This window comes from Drosophila subpulchrella, chromosome 2R (assembly GCF_014743375.2).
Source record: "Drosophila subpulchrella strain 33 F10 #4 breed RU33 chromosome 2R, RU_Dsub_v1.1 Primary Assembly, whole genome shotgun sequence".
Classification (NCBI taxonomy): Eukaryota; Metazoa; Arthropoda; class Insecta; order Diptera; family Drosophilidae; genus Drosophila; species Drosophila subpulchrella.
In genome coordinates, this window is record NC_050611.1 from 4,584,674 (window position 1) to 4,603,104 (window position 18,431).

At 47.1% G+C, this 18,431-nt stretch overlaps 4 protein-coding genes across 5 annotated transcripts in view; all 4 read right to left on the reverse strand.

The window, feature by feature from the left end:
- The window catches only part of LOC119549785 (protein prickle), a 73,483-nt gene that overhangs the window by 32,251 nt on the left and 22,801 nt on the right, over positions 1-18,431 (reverse strand). Inside the window, exon 1 of one of the 2 annotated variants that reach the window (XM_037858049.1) lies at positions 14,594-14,838. The exons of the other annotated variant lie outside the window; for it this stretch is intronic. Within the exon in view, the coding sequence (XP_037713977.1) occupies positions 14,594-14,838 (245 nt within the window). Of the gene's footprint in view, positions 1-14,593; positions 14,839-18,431 lie in introns of those variants that run through there. 2 annotated transcript variants of the gene reach the window in all.
- Positions 3,343-5,056, reverse strand: LOC119549788. The gene has a single exon (XM_037858053.1). It carries the CDS (start codon positions 5,020-5,022, stop codon positions 3,373-3,375), a length of 1,650 nt encoding a protein of 549 aa, XP_037713981.1. The 5' UTR covers positions 5,023-5,056; the 3' UTR covers positions 3,343-3,372.
- Positions 5,056-7,564, reverse strand: LOC119549786. Its single transcript, XM_037858051.1, has one exon. It carries the CDS (start codon positions 7,486-7,488, stop codon positions 5,269-5,271), a length of 2,220 nt encoding a protein of 739 aa, XP_037713979.1. The 5' UTR covers positions 7,489-7,564; the 3' UTR covers positions 5,056-5,268.
- LOC119549787 lies at positions 7,984-10,798 on the reverse strand. Its single transcript, XM_037858052.1, has 2 exons — positions 9,559-10,798; positions 7,984-9,106 (listed from the first exon to the last, which is right to left on the reverse strand). Exons 1-2 carry the CDS (start codon positions 10,693-10,695, stop codon positions 8,093-8,095), a joined length of 2,151 nt encoding a protein of 716 aa, XP_037713980.1. The 5' UTR covers positions 10,696-10,798; the 3' UTR covers positions 7,984-8,092.

Below are 18,431 nucleotides of genomic sequence, written 5' to 3' on the forward strand. Positions count from 1 at the left end.
TTTAAAAACCGATGAGTGATTATCAAGTGACATTTACAAATTACATTTGTCTTTATATGTTAAAACAAAAAGAGAAATTTACGTTATGGAATTTTAATTGGGGCCAGCCCACTTTTAATCTTTCGCTCAGCAAGAAGACATATTTCTCAACATCTAAAATAAACTGGCTTTAAAATGAGAAAAAGTGCGGTGTCAACCGTGTTGGCCATGTGGCCGGTTCAAGGTTAATTTGCCGATGACCATGTTAGTTGGTCACCATGCATCTTCAACTGGAGATCATTAGGCCGCACATTAGTACCATCTCAGAGCGGTCTGTGGGCTAATTAGACTCCGAGTGTGAACGGAAACACTGCGTTTCTGCCTGCCGCTTTTTGTTGCACACCTCGTGGAATGCCCCATGAAGCATGATTTATGGTATTTGGAATCGAGGATTGGCGGCGTGTGAAGCTCCCGAGGGGCCGGCCACCAAAGACTTACCCACGGATGCGTTTTCTTATGTTGGCTTGTTCACTTGTCTTACCTGAAACGAAAATGGAAATGACAGCCGATTAGTTAAAGTCCAATAAGGGCCCAAATGGATATGTTCTATGAACTGAGACTGAGAATACGGATTAAGGTTAGTGTTGACGCTATCACAAAATCAATTTGGCTAATTGCAAAGCATAATGGCCTCGTTCTTTGCCACAATTCATCAGACACCGTTGAAAGGGAATGTCAAAAGAGCAGCCCCACGAAATGCAGACAACTTTTTGACACGCCAACTCTGGGTGGGATGGGGCGGGTTCGTTTTCCGTTTATTAGTGGAATCGAATAGCCCCCAAAGTGTCATCAAATCAATGCAAACTAGCAAACTAGCTCAAATCGAAGTCGGCTGCGAAACTTTTCCGGCCAACATTTGCGCGCCATTAAGCTTGATGGGGGTTGGATTCCGAGGTGTGGGCCCAGGATTCCTCCTCCTGGCGAAATGGGCAATTTCGTTGGCCCATAAAGGGCCATCGTAATGGGAAAAGTTAGCGCCACATCAGGGGCACAGGTGTGTCCCCACAGGCAGGGAAATAGTTTCCCATACCGCCCAAGCTAATAGATTTCCAAATCAATAGACCCATCCCTGGGGAGTTTTTCGTTGTTTCTTGGGAGTTTTCTTACTGACACATTAAATTTGGACTTAACACTAAAACCTAAGCTAAACATTTTGGGTACTTTCGATAACGGAGACCACATCTTCGGCCATGTCACACAAATGGGAGTATGTCTGCATGTAGAGGCTATCCCTGTAGGTTTTCCTGGAGCGCAGCTTCTTCAGAAGATACAGATAGGGGTTCTCCTTTCTCAGCTGACGCATCCAGGACTTCGGTTCTGACTCTTCGTAGCCCTCCTCCTCCTTGGCGCTCTCCTCATCCTCCTGCTGTTTGACCTGAAAGCGATTAATCTCCAACCGGAGGCCACTCAGCTCCAGCGAAGCCATCATCTCCTCCCACTCCTGAATGCCATTGCCAATGCAGCCCCTCACGTAGATAAACGTGGATCGAGTCCTCTGATCATTCCGACTGAAGTGAGTTAGGGATCCCTTACCTCCGCCCTGCTTCAGTTGCTCCTGAACCTCGACGAGCTTTGCGAAGTGCAGCTGCCTTTCATTGGCATCCGGCAGCCGTAGGATTACCTCAAGAAGCGTCTCCAGCCGTAGGTCCCAAGCGGGCTCCCTTGGTTTCTTCAGATCCTGATATATGGCTTTCAAAGTCTCCAGGTCGTCGAAGCGTTCGATCTTGTAGCCCGTATTCTCGGCGTTGAACACCTCCCGCTCGTCGAATATTCGCTCATAGGGACACACAACCTCGGGGGGCTTCAGGAGGGGCACTATGGATGCCTGCAACTGGGTCAAGTCATCGGCCATCCGCTTCTTGGACTTGTCAGTGACCGAGTTCTGCAGCTTCTCTAGTTTGTTTGTGTACTCCGGAGACGGAACACATCTTCCAGTGAGTCGGGCCACAAAAACGCCTCTCGCTGATCCAGTTACATTGGGAAAGATGCGAAGTTCGAAGCGCTGCTTGAACAGGCAGCAACACCGCGGACGGAAGAGTGCCCGGCACACCACCTCCTCGCCGGGGAAAACCGTAAAGGTGGTCTGGGACATCAGGAAGTTGTGGCACTGGACAATGCACTTTCCCACACGTTTGCAATCCGCGATGGCCCACTGGCAGGTGAGCACCTGGACGCCTACGTTCTCCACGCGAGCCACCTCCTTGACCTCCTTCTGGAACGGGTGGCACTCGAAGAAAACGTTCGCGATGTCGGGCAGGAAACTTCTTCTGCCTGAGTTGAAGAACACCACGCCGTTGATCTTGACGGCTGCACGAGCCACAAAAGATTCCTGTTCAGGCTCGGCCTTTTGGAGGTCCTCCTGCCTTGGCTCATCCTCCGCCAGGATCTCCGACGTGCTGCTCAGGCTGAAAATGGATTTGCAGGACACTCGCTCGATCTGTTCGTGGTCATCATGGTGGAGAATATCCTGCATGGGACAGCTCCCCACCACTTCCAGTTTGTCCAACTTGGGAAAAAAGGGCAGTACGCGTTTTATGTCACCTTTATTAGTCTCAATGCTCTCTTCCAGCACTCTTGACCTTATCCACTGGCTGGGCTTCTCTGGGGGTAGGTGCGTCGTGCCCAGGATCTCCTGCTTGGTGGCTCGGGTTAGACCACTAACCTCCACCTCCGCTAGACCGCTCTTCTCAGCCCGTGGTAGGGTCTCCTGAAGTTCGGGCAGTTCTCGGCACTGGCAATCTACATGGGCAGGAAGAACGGCTGGCTTCTTCTGGGCCAAGGTCGTGGGGTTCATGCGACCGGCGAGGTCAAGGAGGCGCTCCACGGTCCCACGATCCCCAGGAGCCCCTGTGCCGCCCACGTTGATCAGCATCTCGTGCGGACGGCGGCCCAACTTCCGCTGGATCTTCGCCTGGACGGTGGCACGGTTCTGGAGGGTATCGTACCACAGCTTGAGGCGTGGATCCATGCTCATGGACTCCCGCATGTCCTCGTCCAGCGAACACTCCGATTCGGACAGCGTGATGGTGCCCGCCTTCTTGTCGAAAATGTCCTGGATTATGTCGTCCAGTATTTTCTTGCCCTCATGGTCGTTCACGTCCTTGAGGCTTCTGCGCTGGCGAAATTCCAGCGCGGTGGAGTCGGACTTTATGTCCATCACGTTCTTCTGGGACTCGGGTTCCTTGTAGGATCCTGCAGCCTTCAGGAAGGATTGCATCCACGAGCGGTGCCGCGAACCAAGACCACTGCGCCTTTCCATTTTTATAGTTTTTATTGTATTTTTAAGTGTTTTATTGTTGATCAGTTTATTTATGTATGTATACTCGGTGACAACTAGATGTGAGCTGTGCTCTCGATTACCGACACAATATCCTCGGCCGCACTGCAGATGAGTCTATATAAGTGGATGTAGATAGAGTCCTTAAAGCACTTGAAGCGGTTAAAGTGGTTGGCCTTCTGCAGGCAGTCTTTGCTTTCACTTTTGCTGATCCTTGACCAAAGGAGTTGCACCTGCTCTTCCCATTCCTCTAATTTGCTGGCGAGTATTCCACGCACATAGATGGCTTTAGAGAGGCAGCGATTCCTTATTCTCTCAGAAGAGTCCATCCTGCCAAGTGGCAATGAAGATGTTCCTCTTAATCCGTCGAGCAGTTGGGCTAGTTCCGAAAAGTGCTCAATCCGCTGGCGAGTGTCCTGGCCATTACACACCAAGTGGATGAGCGAGTGGACACTGTAATCCCAGCAAGGAGTAAAAGAAACTGAGTGGAGAGGCTTTATTCGCCTGTAGAACTCCAAGAGTCGCACAAAATCTTCGTGGCTTCGGCACTGGAAGCTCCTGTTGCGCCGGTTGAAGGCCTCTCGGTCCTCCAGCTCCCGTTCATATGGACAGAGGGTCGGTTTCCGCTGATCCAGGTGAAAACATGGCTCAAAGAGGATCACCTGGAGCTTCTCCATTTTCAGGCGATCCAAGTACTCCTTGGGCGGAGTACAACGACCATTCAGGTTTAACGTGAAGCCCGCGGGACGGCAGAAGAATATGCGTGGTGTCGTCAGAAGTAGCCATCGCTGTTTTACAATGGCCACATATCGAGGTTGGTACAGAACCGTAACTTCCCGTAACTCGCCCGGAAAAAGCATGAAGGAGGTCACATCGAATACAAAGTCCCCGGAGTCGGGTTCCATGAGGGTGTCGTTGTTCGAGAAGTAGTTGACCTGCCTCCAAAAGAAACGAATCACTTGGTTTCCGCAGTTCTCGATGCGAACGATGGTGCGCAGGTGGCGCTGGAAGGGATGGCTGGTGAAGGTCCGGTCCACAATGGGCGAGAACTCTGGAACATGAGGCCAGTAATGTATTCCGTTGATTCGGACACCCGGTCCGGTGGACGATTGTTGGATCGCCTGAATCGGTTGGACGACCTCGCCCCCTCCACTTGACCTTGAGAGCACAGTGGAGCTGTCCCTTACATTTGCTATTGGGCGGGGAACATCAACATCATGACAATCCTTGTACTTTCTGCCCACCACCTCTAGGTTACAGATGTTGGGTGGTAGCTCTGTCGAACAATCGTCCTCCTCCCCCTTTTTGGGGTTTTCCCTTCCCAACAACTCAGCAGCAGAGTGTCTGGGTAGTCCTACAGTCTCCACAAAGCCCCTCACCAAATGGCTTACTACCTTTCCCTGGTGATTTAACACCATTTCTTCCGGAGTTCTACCCAACTGATTTCGTAGCCTCTCTTGCAACGCCCGACGCTGAATAATCATGTTCTTCCAGTAATCCAGGCGACGGTCTACTTTGGCCTTGGACTTTCCTGATGGGAAACTTGTCGAGGACCCAAAAGAAGACGTCTCTTCGTAGAGACCTCGCCCTGGATGCTCTTTCAAAATGTTGTCTATAACTTTATTGGCCAAGCCATTAGGGTGCACGCTGCCCTCGGAGTTATAGGTATTCTCCTTGATCATTGGATTAGTAGGACTTGAGCACATTTTATAATTTATTTGATTTCGGGGCTTAAATTGTCACCATTGATGTAAGTGTTTTGACTTTAAAGGCAAGAGCATGTAAGATAAAAGACAGATATGGTGGATGAGAATTACAATCTGGATAGGATAATCATGAAGCAGATTTTACTGTTTAAAAAGGAAACTTGATGTAATATGAAAACAATTGATTTGTGCATCCTTATCTCAAAACCACGTATGTCTTATAGTTCTTCTGAAGTTTTCTAAACTCTACGGCACTGCTTCTGTGCTCTCTATGACGGATACAATATCCTCGGACATGTTGCACAGATGTGAGTAAGTTTGGATGTAAAGAGAGTCTCGGAAGTATTTGGACTTGTATAAGCTTCGCATCACTGCCACCCGGATCTTTTCCTCGTCCAATTCCGTTTCTCCAATAATTTCCATGAGTTTCTCCTTGTCGATGGGCGTCATTGGCCTTGGTTGATGAGGCTCTTCCCCATCTGATTCTCCATCGCCCTCTTCCGATTCGCCGAGCAAACTTTGGTAGTACCGCTGTAACTCCGGCTTGAAGAATGAGTCCTGCACGTTGTACATGAGATCCTCCCACTCGGCGATTCCATTGCAGATCACACCACGCACGTAGATGAACCGGGAACGTTGTATCTGATCATCCCGCTGGGAGGAGGGGGTTTTCAAAGAGGATCCCAGCAGAGGTGAGAGAAGATCGGTAAATTCGGCAAAGATTTGCTCCCGCTCCAACACATTCTTCATCCGCAGAATGTAGTCCTTGATCATGGACAGGCGTAGATCCCACAGTGGCTCCCTTGGCTTCTTCAAGCGATGATAGAAAGCACGGAGCACCTCCAGGTCGTCGAAGCGAACGCAGTTATATCCTGGATTCAGGGCGTTAAACGTCTCCCGATCGTCCAGAGGTCGATCGTAGGGACAGCAAGCCGGAGGAGGCATCACCAAGGGAGCCAGTGCACCCAGATGTGTGGTCAGCTTGCCCATGGCCACCGCATCCGACTTGCAGATGCAGGCGCACTGGCACTCCAGTAGTTTGGCCATGTAGTCCGCCGGCGGGGAGCAGCGTCCATGGAGGCGGAGAAGCAAAGATTCCTGCCGGCCGCAGAAGATACGTGGTTCCACCTGGAGCAGCCACAACTCCATGGTCATGGCCACCTTGCGTGGCTGATAGAGCACGGCCAGGTCCCGCGTCTCACCGTGCGCCAGCCGGAAGCCATCCAGGTCAAAGTGGAACTCGTTGTCCGTGGCCAGGAGCAGGGATCCACGGTTGTAGTAGTAAGTGCTCTGTTTCCAGGAAAAGGAGAGCGTCTGCTGGCCAATATTGGTCAGCTTCAGGACGTGCTTCAGCCGTCGCCTGAATGGATTACACGTGAACCGGGTGAGGATCTCGTAGCAGTCTTTGATCCCTCCACTGGTTCCCTCACCCGGCACGTAGTCTACCCCATTGACCCGTAATCCAATTTCCGGCACGACAGGCGGAGCCTCCGTGGATTCCTCCTCTGTGGCCCCACAGGACTCGCAGATGCACTCCTCTGAGCAAACTAATGGGCTGTCACTGTTGGTCACCGTGTGGAGAGAGTCCACCTCCATAAGGACCGTATCTGGAGGCTTTATAAGCTTTCGAATAGAGTTACCCTTAATCTGCAAGGCGTCAACATCGGGGAAGAACTCCACCACATTTTGGATGGCCGGAAAGCGCTGCTCCAGTCGTTCGTCCAGGAACTCCGATTGCAGCCAGCTGTGTGGAGGCTTCTGCTCCAAGGCATCCCTGCCCAGCAGTTCCCGCTTGCTGACCTCGGGCAGACCAATGATCTCCACATCCTTGTAGCCCTGCTTTTCAGCCTGCGGAGGAGTGGCCTCTAGACCGGGAATCACCTGGCAGGTGCAAGGATCCTGCCGGTCGCCAAGTTTGGCAACTGGAGCACCCATCAGTCGCTCGCACTCCATGCGATCCGCGTAGTCCAGGATCCTCTTCACCGTCTGCCCATCGCGGTTGTCCAGCGTGGAGCGGCGGTTGAAGAGCACCTCGCTGGCCAGCTTGCCCGTCTCCCGCTGGACGCGCTGCTGCATCTTCCTGCGCTGCTGCAGCACCTCCTTCCAGTAGCGGAGGCGTTTGTCCACGTGCGGCTCCTGCTCCTCGCGCGGCCATGCCTTGTCGGCCAGGTGGCAGGAGGAGGAGGTATCGGGGAACTCGCCGCGTCGCTCCTGGAAGATCTCGTTCAGGATCTCCTCCACCATGCGCTCCGTGTACTTGCCCATGGGCGAGGTGGCATTAAGCTGCGCCTGCGCAATCGAACGGGTCGTCGGCTGCGACAAGGAGGACGGTAGCGTCACCATGTTGGCCAGTGTGAACTTCGAAATATTCTCGGAGCCGGGGGTTTTGTTGGTGAACGTGGAGTCCGTTAAGAACGTAGTGCACTCCGCCCCCAGCGAATGTGAACTTCTTCTTTGGTTTGCCATTTCCTGAGAGTTTGGGTATTTTGTATGTTAACTTCAAATGTTATTAAAAATATAGAATATTTTGTCAATGGTGTTACCCCGACTCAAAGTAGGACAAATTGAAGCACCCAAGCCAGCTTGTAGTATTGTTAAATTTCTAGCCAAATATAACTTTGTTAAAACAAAGTGTTCGCAAAATAATTAAACATAATTATTACTAATGTTTTACCCAAGCAATATTCAAACTTAATTGATTTTAATTGAATTAAATTTATAAACAACATATTGTTTAAAAACCTCGGCACAATATTGTTACTTTTGTGAAGCGATAATTTTTAATAACATTTATAGGACCGATATGTTCAGTGTTGAGGAACCGTTTCTGTGATGAAGCTCATCGTTATTTTCTCAAACTGCTTTTAGTTTATTTAAATAGTTAGAGCATAAATGTAATGTTCCAAAAATGACGATCTGTTGTATTATTAAAAAAAAAGGATCTCTACATCCTCTATAAATACTTTTTTTGCTTTATTTGGGTAATGCCGTTGAAACACGTTAAAAATATATAAGAACGAGAACTGTTGTGCTCTGATCGTAGTCAATACAGTTGAAATGAGTTGGAATCTTAGTCAGAGGTGCTTTCGATGACGGACACAATGTCCTCGGCGGCATCGCAGAGCAGATTGTAGGTCTGCATGTAGAGCGAGTCCTTCAGGTATTTGCTAGACCTGACTCTCTTAGAGATGACTTCCACGATCTTTAATTCCTCGTTCGGTTCAATTGGATCCAGCTGGCGGCTCTTCTGGGTCACTCCTCCGTTTTCCTGAAGGGAAGGTTCACCCAGGTAGCGCAGAAGCTCCAGCTTGAAGAATTGTTCATCCAGGCTGAGGGCCATGGCCTCCCACTCGTCCACGAAACTGCTCACGGTGCCGCGCACGTAGATGAAGCGGGCCCGTTCCCGCTGGGGATTGTGCTCCAGGAGGGGAAAAGTCGAGCACCTGTTGCACTTCATCGGCTGAAGCAGAGCCACAAGTCGGTTGTGGAGATTCTCGCGCATGAACCGGCTTTGCTGCTTGCCGATGAAGTGCCGCAGGGTCTCGATACTCAGATCCCAGGGTCGGTCACGGGGCTTCTTGGCCAGTGCGTATATCTCCTTGAGGGCCTCGAGATCCTCGTACCGCTCGCAGCGATAGGAAAAGTTCTGGGCATTGAACACCTCGCGCTCGTCGAGGGCTCTTTGGTAGGGACACAATGGTCGGGGGTTCTCTATGATGGGCGCCAGGCTGGCCTGCATGTTGAGGATGCTGTGCGCCTGCAGCTTCTGCTGCTTGTCCACCGGCACCCTCCGGTGTTTCTCCAGGCGGCGCTTAAAGGGAGCCGGCATGGTGCACTGACCCTGGACGATGACCTCCAGGCGTCGGGTGCCACAAAACGGCGATTTTTGGATGCACACATACCAGCGCTGCGTGAAGAGGCCTACGTTTTGCGGCTGGAACATCACCCGGACGAGACGACGACCCTTCGGCTCCAGGATGAACTCGCTGCGGTCAAAGACCAGCTCGGAGTTCATGGGCAATCGATCGGAACGCAGGCGGGTCTTGCTCAACCAACAGACATGCACCAACTTCGGACTCAGATTCTGTGGGGAAGTCGGCCTGTTTGTTAGCTTGTCTGTTAGACTTTTGCGAAGAACCCCAAGGAAAGTGTGAAACCAGATTATTTTATTAAATAGCTATTTTAAAAATGGCTGATTCCCATTAAAAAAAGGAATACATAAAAACAGACAGCACAATTAAAGTCTTTTAGACTTCAATGGAACACTAAGCCTAGAAAAAAGAGGACTATTCAGTTTGAGAAACTACATTCGTCCCAAAAACCAAAAACAAGTCGACTCTCATCCCTTTTTTAGGATCCCTTAATATTGAAAAACCAACTCAAGAGAACTTTTGTCTTGATTTCAAGAATGTTTCTCCTCGAATAACTAAGAAGTTGCCCATTTTGTTGGGTGAAAGAAATGTAGGGTCAAATTAGTAGCAGTTCTTTGATATTAGAAATGGCTTAATGTTCAGTAAAAAAAAGTCCAGATTTTACCTGGATGTCCAACAGCATCTTGACAGAGCGCTGGTACGGTTCACATTGCAGCATCATATTGATGCATTTGCCGGTGGCACCGATAGGATTGCGGTAATCAATGAGCATGCCATTGATCATCAGCCCGTTCACGTCCTGTGGCTCGTCCACATCTTGGGTCTCCACTAGGCCCTCGATGACATCTTTGATGATTTTGCCAGCCTCCGGCTCCCCATCGCCCTCACCCTCCTCCTCATAGGACAGCACACCAATCTCGTCCTCCTCCTCCTGCTCCTCCACAGGGGTGGAATCACCGGAGATGTGCCTCATGAAGGATTCCCCGATTCTGATGATCGGCGGCGCCTTGTTGGGCGGTTCCACCACTGCCGGCGTGATTTGAAGCTCGTGAAGATCGGGTGCAAATTCCAGCACCTTCTGTATGAACTCCTTCTTCGCCTCGAGTCGCTCGCTGAGGACCTTGGAGCGCTGCCACTGGCTCTCTGCCTCGTTGGGCGGCACCTGGGTGGCGGCCAGCTCCTGCTGAGTGACCTGCGGCAGCCCGATGAACTCCACCTCCTGCAACTGCGGCTTTACGGCGTACAGCTCTTTGATCTCGCGGCAGAGGTCGGGATCTCGTCGGGGTCTTAAAGAGGTCAGCGTGGTCTTCTCTTGGAGGCGGTCGAGGGGTCGAGAACGGTCGGCGGTGTCCAGGACGCGCAGGATCATCCGCTTGCTGGCCTCGTCGATGGTCGCCGAGCGGTTGAAGAGCACGTCCTCTGCCCGCTTGCCCGTCTGCCGCGCGATCCGCTCCTGCAGTCGCCGGCGCTCCTTCAGCACGCGGTTCCAGTTGCGCAGCCGCGGGTCCATGTCCAGATCCTGGTCCAGATCCGACCTGAGCCTCAGCTCCCTGACTCTAACGGACTGGCAGTGCTCATCCAGGAGGCTGTCCGACTGTCTCAGCTGGAAGTTCTGGGTGCGCAGGACCTCCTTTAGAATGTCCTCCACCGTCTCGTTGGCCACAAATTTGTTCTCGGGCTGCTCTTCATCATCGCGGTCGTCCATGAAGTTGTGCTTGTTGGACTGCGAACCATCGTCGAACGATACCTGCGAGATCTTGGCCAGGGAGTGTATGACCGAGTGCTGCGTGGGCCTCATCATTATGGATTTTCTTGGTTTCGGAGTTCTCAAGGTGGGGTATGATATAAAAGTGTTAAGCTGGCGAATATGTAGTATGGAGCTGCCTTAGTTGACAGAAGGAACCAATGTTTTTCTGATTTACTTATTTATCTATCCAGAAAGTTGTATATTGACACCCTAGCCACTTAGTACATAATTATAAAATCAAACCCTTAACTTTGTAGGATTCGTTGATTGTTAAATTAATACAAGTTATCGTTAGCTCTAACTTCTCGTTAGGTAAGTGGGCTTTACTAGTTTATAAGCTAATTCCTTACCCATACTCACTTCCTTGTAAATTGCAATTTATGAGGCTGGCTGGTGTGCTAATTTGCTAACAATCCCCACCAAATTGCACCGAAAACCCCAATAGAAAACCCGGCTCGTGTGACAAGTCATCGTAATTTTCGCCCAAGCAGTTCGCCTTTTTTCGTAACCCGAATTTGAATTTCCCTGGCCATTTACCTTAAGACTCAATGACATTGACGTGCCGCCTTCACACAATTCAAACAAGTTGGCTAGAAGTTGTTGTTGATTTTGATGTTGATGTAGCCATTGTGACTGGCACCGCCAACAAAGCCCACAAAGAGAAAGGAGTCGCCGTGGCTGTCGTATATCAACTTACCTGAAACGAGAAGAGGAGAAATATTAAATTGATTTATACACAAGTCATGTGCAACGTTAGCAACAACTGAATATGAACTATTCCTTATTTATGGACGGTTCAAAGGCTCATTAATTATGTCATCTGCGGTTTTTGCAGGAGGTCGAGGTGGAGCTTTCATGTGGTTTGGGGCTTGATATACCCTTTAGCCCCAAAAAGAGGAAGTGAAATGAGGTTCTTTGGCTGGTGGGTTGGCCATCCCAGAAACAAACTTTTCGCTTAACAAAAGGGCGAAAACAGTCGAGTGAAACAAAGCCATATCAATTACCCTGGCAACCAGCCGTAGAGAAGTATAAAGTAATTTAGCCCGAAACAAAACCGCTAAGGGAGGGATCCTGGCCAAGAACAAAGGCCGTCAGACCGCAGAAAAGGAAGCCGAGTAGGGACTGATAGGGAAAAGGGAAGGGAAAGGGGAACAGGGCTTGAGCTGCGGAAATGCACTGCATTGTTGGCAATTTCAATACTCATCATTATTACGGCGGCTGGAAGCCCTGGAGTGCATGTGTTCCATCTACGTGCCGGCGAAATGCAATCAACATATTGTAATTCAGAAATGCATATTGAGAACGTGCAAAAGATACTCGTACTGGCAACAATGCTGCTTCTGTTGCACTTAACGGCCCGGCGGAGGAAAACAAAACGAAGCCATGCAGAGACCAGGGGACATTGTTGCCGCCGCCGCCGCCTCAAGTGGATCCAGCTGAAAATCTGGCAGCGCTTGCATTTTGATTTCCCATCTCGCATTCTCTCAAGCAACGCATTTATTATTTACCAGCCAGCAACAGGCAGCAAACAGCAAACAGCAAATGGCAACGGCGAACTGAAACTGCAAACTGCAACTCAATTCCGCAGACTCATGCTGCAGTTGTCAACGACGAAGACACAGTTGCCCCCGCGATTCCCCCGCCAGCTGCACGTTGCATACCTCTTGGTGTTGACAGTGAGACAACAGCAGCTACATCACATGCTGGAGCTCAGGACCCAGACGCCAACTGTGGCGCTCGTTGAGTGAAGTTGGACAACCGACAGACGGACGGATGGACGGACGGACGGATCGACGGGCGGACGGATTGTCAGACAAATAAACCCGTACAATCTGTTTGCGCGCTATCAATGCAGAAATGAGTTGGTGGAGGGGGCAAGGAATTCTATGAGACTCAAAGACATTTAATTTCTTGAGGCTTTAGCATGAACAAAATACCCTTGTTCACAATAAAAACTTAAATATTAAATTCACAAGTATATCTGTTAAATATGTATCGACCATTTTAATCTGAATTGCATACCCGTTTGCCATTAATTTGGCTCAACTCAATAAAAGTGTTAGGCCGAACAAACTAATCTAGTGCAAAGTACATAAGAAATTTCGAAATACCCTGCATTTAAATAATTGAATATTAATACTCTATAAACAAAGATTTCAGCAACAACAATGTATCTAACGCTTGATATCTATATAATGTTTGGATTTACAAGATGGATATTATGTGTCTGTCAACAAATTTGTATATTTCTTGTTTCTTGTTTTTATTAATTAATGATTTATTGAAGATTATCGATGCAGAGAAAGTTCAGTCCAGAAAATATGATCAGACTTTTTGGTTATCAGCAAGTATATTATCTATATTCAAGTGTCTACACAAAGAGTGTATAGAGACGGTTTTAATTTTAAATAAAAAGATGTTTTCTTAAACATTTCAAGATTTATAGACGCTGATTTGTTACACATAACAGCATCTCATATTATTGATAGATATTTGAAGCGTGTAAGTACTAAATAAATATTCAGTGCATCGTTTTCTAGCAAACAAAAATATTACGCTCTTATTTTCTCAATCAAACATTAAAGTAATACACCCGCTGTCACTTGAAATACTAGGGTACCCAACGTACTAAAACGATTTTATTTGCGTTCGGTTAGTTGCTGCTCGACATGCAAATACTGTTCGCCGCATTTGATGACGCCCATAATAATCAAATTTTTATTGAATGAATTGCAAGCTGTTAAAACGCGAAAATTATTTGTCAAGCGCCGAGGCCAAATCCATTGAGATTTCCATCGGCCGGACACGGGACTTGGACTTGTTCAGGCGGTTGGACCCGCCCCGCCCGGTCCAGATCGCCGGGGCTTGGGTTCGCCACGCATGTGTGGCCATAAAAGTGCGTTACAAATAACTGCACTTTTATTGAATAGTGCCGTGGCGACAAGTGCGGCTGCTGCCTTGGACCGTTAGAGAGGTCTGCTGGTGCAATCGAATCCGAAGCTAGAAATCACTGCCCAAAATTTTCATGAGTTGCACATGGTCTTTATGATTTTACCACCAATTTGGCAGTTTTTGTACTAAGTGAAAATATAAAAATGTGACATTTGAATGGATTTGTTTGTATCAAAACAGATTAAGAAAGATTCCTGCATTCATAAAATATTCTGAGACAATACATACATATATAAACAAGAAAAGAAGCTAACTTCGGCGAACTTGAAGGTCGTTGCCATGGGAGCTTTGCATGTACAGAGCCTTCAGATTTTTAGAAAACTAAAAACTAATTACAGAAATATTAAGATAATGTTCCGTTCTTAATTTACTACCGTACATGTTTACCGAAAACAAACTGGAACCATTACACCCCCTGAAAGAGCTTTAAAAGGAATAATAACTTTTCTCGATTTTATATCGATTAATTCGATATTTTAAAATAATCAGAGGTATTTGAGATGTGTACAGAAATATAGAAAATAAATTATAAAAGTTTTTCACTTTCATATTGATTATATTGATATTTTTAATGTCAATCAAAATAAGGGATAACACTTTCCCGATACCACATCAATCTATTTGATTTGTTATATCGATCATTTCGATAATTTTATTTTCTGCTTTGATCTTATGTTTTGAAATCTTTTTAAGTATGTTTTGAATGACATGCTTACATTGCTGCTCATTTCTCTTAGTGCAGTCTTAAACTCGAGTTTAGACTTGAAAAGAGTTGATTCGAGTTAATTGCTGTGCAATTTGTGAGCAGCAAAATGGAATGCGCTGTCAAATCAAACCCGAAGCACTTAATTAAAACTTATTGAAGGCAATCGCCAAATGTGGCGTTGGCAACTGCGCTCCTAATTGCATAAGCATGTTGCCGTTGTCGCGGTGTTGCTGCCGCAATGTTGCACTTAGCATGCTGCATGTTGCATGTAGCAGCCTCGACTCGTTTGTTTACCTGACTTCGGCGGACTTGATGATGGCCTTGGGAGGCGCATCCCAATAGTTGGGGGCGGGTGGCACCCACTGGCGCAGCACTTGATAGTTGCCCTCCAGCAGCGCCATGCCCTCGATGACCTCCTCGTCCGAGTCGCCGTCATTATTGGGTCCATCGTTGGTGTTGGCATTGCTGCTGCCATTGTTGTTGTTGCCGCTGATTCGACCATCGCTATCGGCATGCAAATTATCAAACGAATTGTTCATTGTTTCGCAAAGGCAAAGGCCGGAAAGGCAAAGAAAAACACTAGACTAAGATTTTGGCGCCGCTTTCACTGCCACATCTTTGTGAACATCTCTTCTGCGGAGAGCCTCAGATTTTTTGGGTAAACAAAGATGCGCATTGCCATTTGCGCTGACTCACAGATACAAACACTGACACACTCACTCTCGCACGGGCACCAACACAAAGAACTATTCCCCCCAAAAAAGAAGAGGAAGAAGCAGCCGCAAACAATAACAAAGGCGGTCGGCAGAATAAAAAGATTAAGTATAACTTGAATTCACTGGAGTCCACAATCTACGTAAATTGCTGGCACAGATTCCGAGTATTCGCGATAATTTCTTCTCTTCTTCGATTCCAGTTAATTAGTATATATATGGTTAATTCTTATCAGTATCGGGGATAAGCGGAAATACGCGGAATCGTCGTCCGCTCGCGTTGCACTCACGGATGGTTCTTCCTTCTAATCGGCGAAAATGCTCGTTGCGTTTGTTTTGGCACGACGGGATTGACAAGCACGGCGAAAACCCAAACACATCGCACAAAGGCTCACCAACACTGCCGCACTGGGCACACACACCTCTGCGTCTCCAGGACACACCAACACACTGGAGGGTTAATATCTGGCACTCACTTTTGCATCCCTTGTCGATGGCAGAGAACTCGCCCCGTGTTCGCCCCACGTCCTTGAGTCCTGCGATTTCTCTGCTTCAGTTTCAGTTTGAGTTTCACTTTGAGTTTCAGTTTTGGTTTCGGCTGTTTCGCCTTGCGATTGCCGGCTTTTTCCTTCCTCTTTTTTTAGTGTGTGTGCGAGTGTGGAAAATAAGGGTTTGTAATGTAATGTTTTTATGTCTGATTTCGTTTTCGTGGATTGAGAGGGGGTGGTGCTCGGAGGTGGGCGAACGTAAAATACACCCATATTGTTGAAATTATGTAGCGAGGTGTACCAAAGGGGGGTGGGATGGGGTGGTAGGCCAGGGGAAAGTGCTCGAAAGAGAGGGGGCTTAATGTTCAAAAAACGTTTTCGAACGGTGGTGCAAAAATTGGCAAGCAGGAAAGCATATACTATACAGATGTATAGAAAAGGGAAAAATGTATTTCTTCTTCCTGATTCTGACTCTGTAAAGCAACCTATATTATAGAATCAATTTCTAATATTCAATTTATTTCTTTAACAACCGATTTGATATATAATATTATTTTTAGGAAGGAAAGGACATACGCCTTAAAGGTATGCAACGTTTTATTTTTGGCTATTCCATTTGAATGTTTTTACTTTTTTTGTCTTACTTAATATAAGAATAATTTAATATTTAAGAACTGACTTCTTTTGAAACATCATTTCAATTTCGCTTCTATTTCCACCCAGCTGCGACTCAATCAAATGAATGTCTACTTCCTCTATAGAATTACCAAAATTTTGGAATCAACTACCAAGATCATTTCTTTCACAACCGATTCGAAACATAATATTATTTTAGGGTGTATGCCACCTTTAAAATGTGCAACGTTTAATTTTCGGTTATTAAAATTATATGTTTTTACTTACATAGTTAAATCTTACTGTTTTATAATCTACTATTTAATTTAGCTTTATATAATTAAAATGTATTGTTTAAAGTCTAAATTCTATATATAATACTTTGTTTCCATTTCGGTTCTATTTCCACCCAGCTGGAACTCAACCAAATGAATCTTAGACCACTGTGCTCTGTTGAAACTTATAACCATAAAAGTCTGGCAGGCACGATCCCCGTGACCTCTCACACACACACTCTCGTCAGGACCTTTTCCCGCTCTCTCACACACACACTTACAAAGGAAAGGAAACTCGAACCGAGCGAACAAACCCCAAAAACATCGGGAAAGCGAACAAAGGACGGAAGGAAGCGAGCGCTCGAACGTATGCTCATATTTGGCTACAAACTCACTTCACGAGAGAAGTGGAGACTCTCTTCAGTTGGGAATCCTGAGACTCTCTCTCCAGGACTCTCGTGATTGCCAGGTTTTTTAATTCACTCACTCAATTTGAATGTCGTTTGGCTGCCGGCTGTTGTTGTTGCGGAGAATTCACCCCTAAGCGTCTTCACGGTAATTTGAACACGTGCCGAGCAGCTGAGCGAGTTGGGTGGTGGCTGGGCTGGGTGGTATCTGGTCATCCAAAAGCCACCCCTGTCTATAGCGCCGGCCAGACACTCCGGCGATCGTTAAATTTTATGATTTCATATGCCTCTTATGCTTCGAATGGGACAGACACCTCGGCCTGTTGGAGAAGAAGAGCTTTCGCCGGCAATTAACCATCCGAAAGACGAAAGAGTTGGCCGGAGGCAACTGTACTGGCCTATCCCCCACACAAAATGCAGGCCAAAACAATCAACTTGGCAACACTTACGAGGCTCCAGGGAATAGGATGCACAAACACACACTGCGAGAAAATGTACAAAGAGTACAGCCAGAAAAGACCTCACAATTACTCAGAAAAATATCGAGGTTGTATCTTTGTGTGCAGTAGATAACTTTCACATAGTTTGTATAATAAAGAAGATTTAGGAGAACTAGAATCACTGGATAAACCAAATACTTACTTAAATATTAAATACTATACTAAAAAAATTTAAAAGGAGGTGATGAGTATAAGTTTAATGGGGCAATTCTTCGACTTTAAATAAGATGGATAAAAATTATATTATAATTTAAGGTAAAAGCATTGATCCAAGGGGGGATATGGGGGATAGATCCCCCACCCGATTAAAAAATGTATCAGGATTAAGATCACAATAAGTTTCTCGATTCACGTCTTCTTTATTTGCACTTAGTGTGGCCAGAGCAGATTAATACAACTTGCCCTGTTTATATAACCTTTAGTGTAACATATTACATAGAGCTGGTGTATATTTATACCCGTTACTCGTAGAGTAAAAGGGTATACTAGATTCGTCGGAAAGTATGTAACAGGCAGAAGGAAGCGTTTCCGACCCCATAAAGTATATATATTCTTGATCAGGATCACTAGCCGAGTCGATCTAGCCATGTCCGTCTGTCCGTCTGTCCGTCTGTCCGTCTGTCCGTCTGTCCGTCTGTCCGTCTGTCCGTCTGTCCGTCTGTCCGTCTGTCTGTCCGGATGAACGCTGAGATCTTGGAAACTATGAGAGCTAGGCTATTGAGATTTGGCGAGCAGATTCCTGAGCTTCTTACGCAGCGCAAGTTTGTTTCAGTAGAGTGCCACGCCCACTCTAACGCCCACAAACCGCCCAAAACTGTGGCTTCTACAGTTTTGATGCTAGAGTAAAAATTTAAACTGAAATGAATTGTTCTTAGCAATACCTATCGATTGACCCAAAAAAAAGTTTGCCACGCCCACTTGGACGCCCACAAACCGCCCACAAACTTCAAAAAACCGTAAATATGAACGCGGATATCTCGGAAACTATCAAAGATAGAGTATTGGGATTTCAGATTTAGATTCCGTAGCTTTGTACGCAGCGCAGGTTTGTTATGCGAATATGCCACGCCCACTCTACCGCCCACAAACCGCCCAAGCCTGTGGCACTCAAAATTTTTATGCTAGATAAAAAAT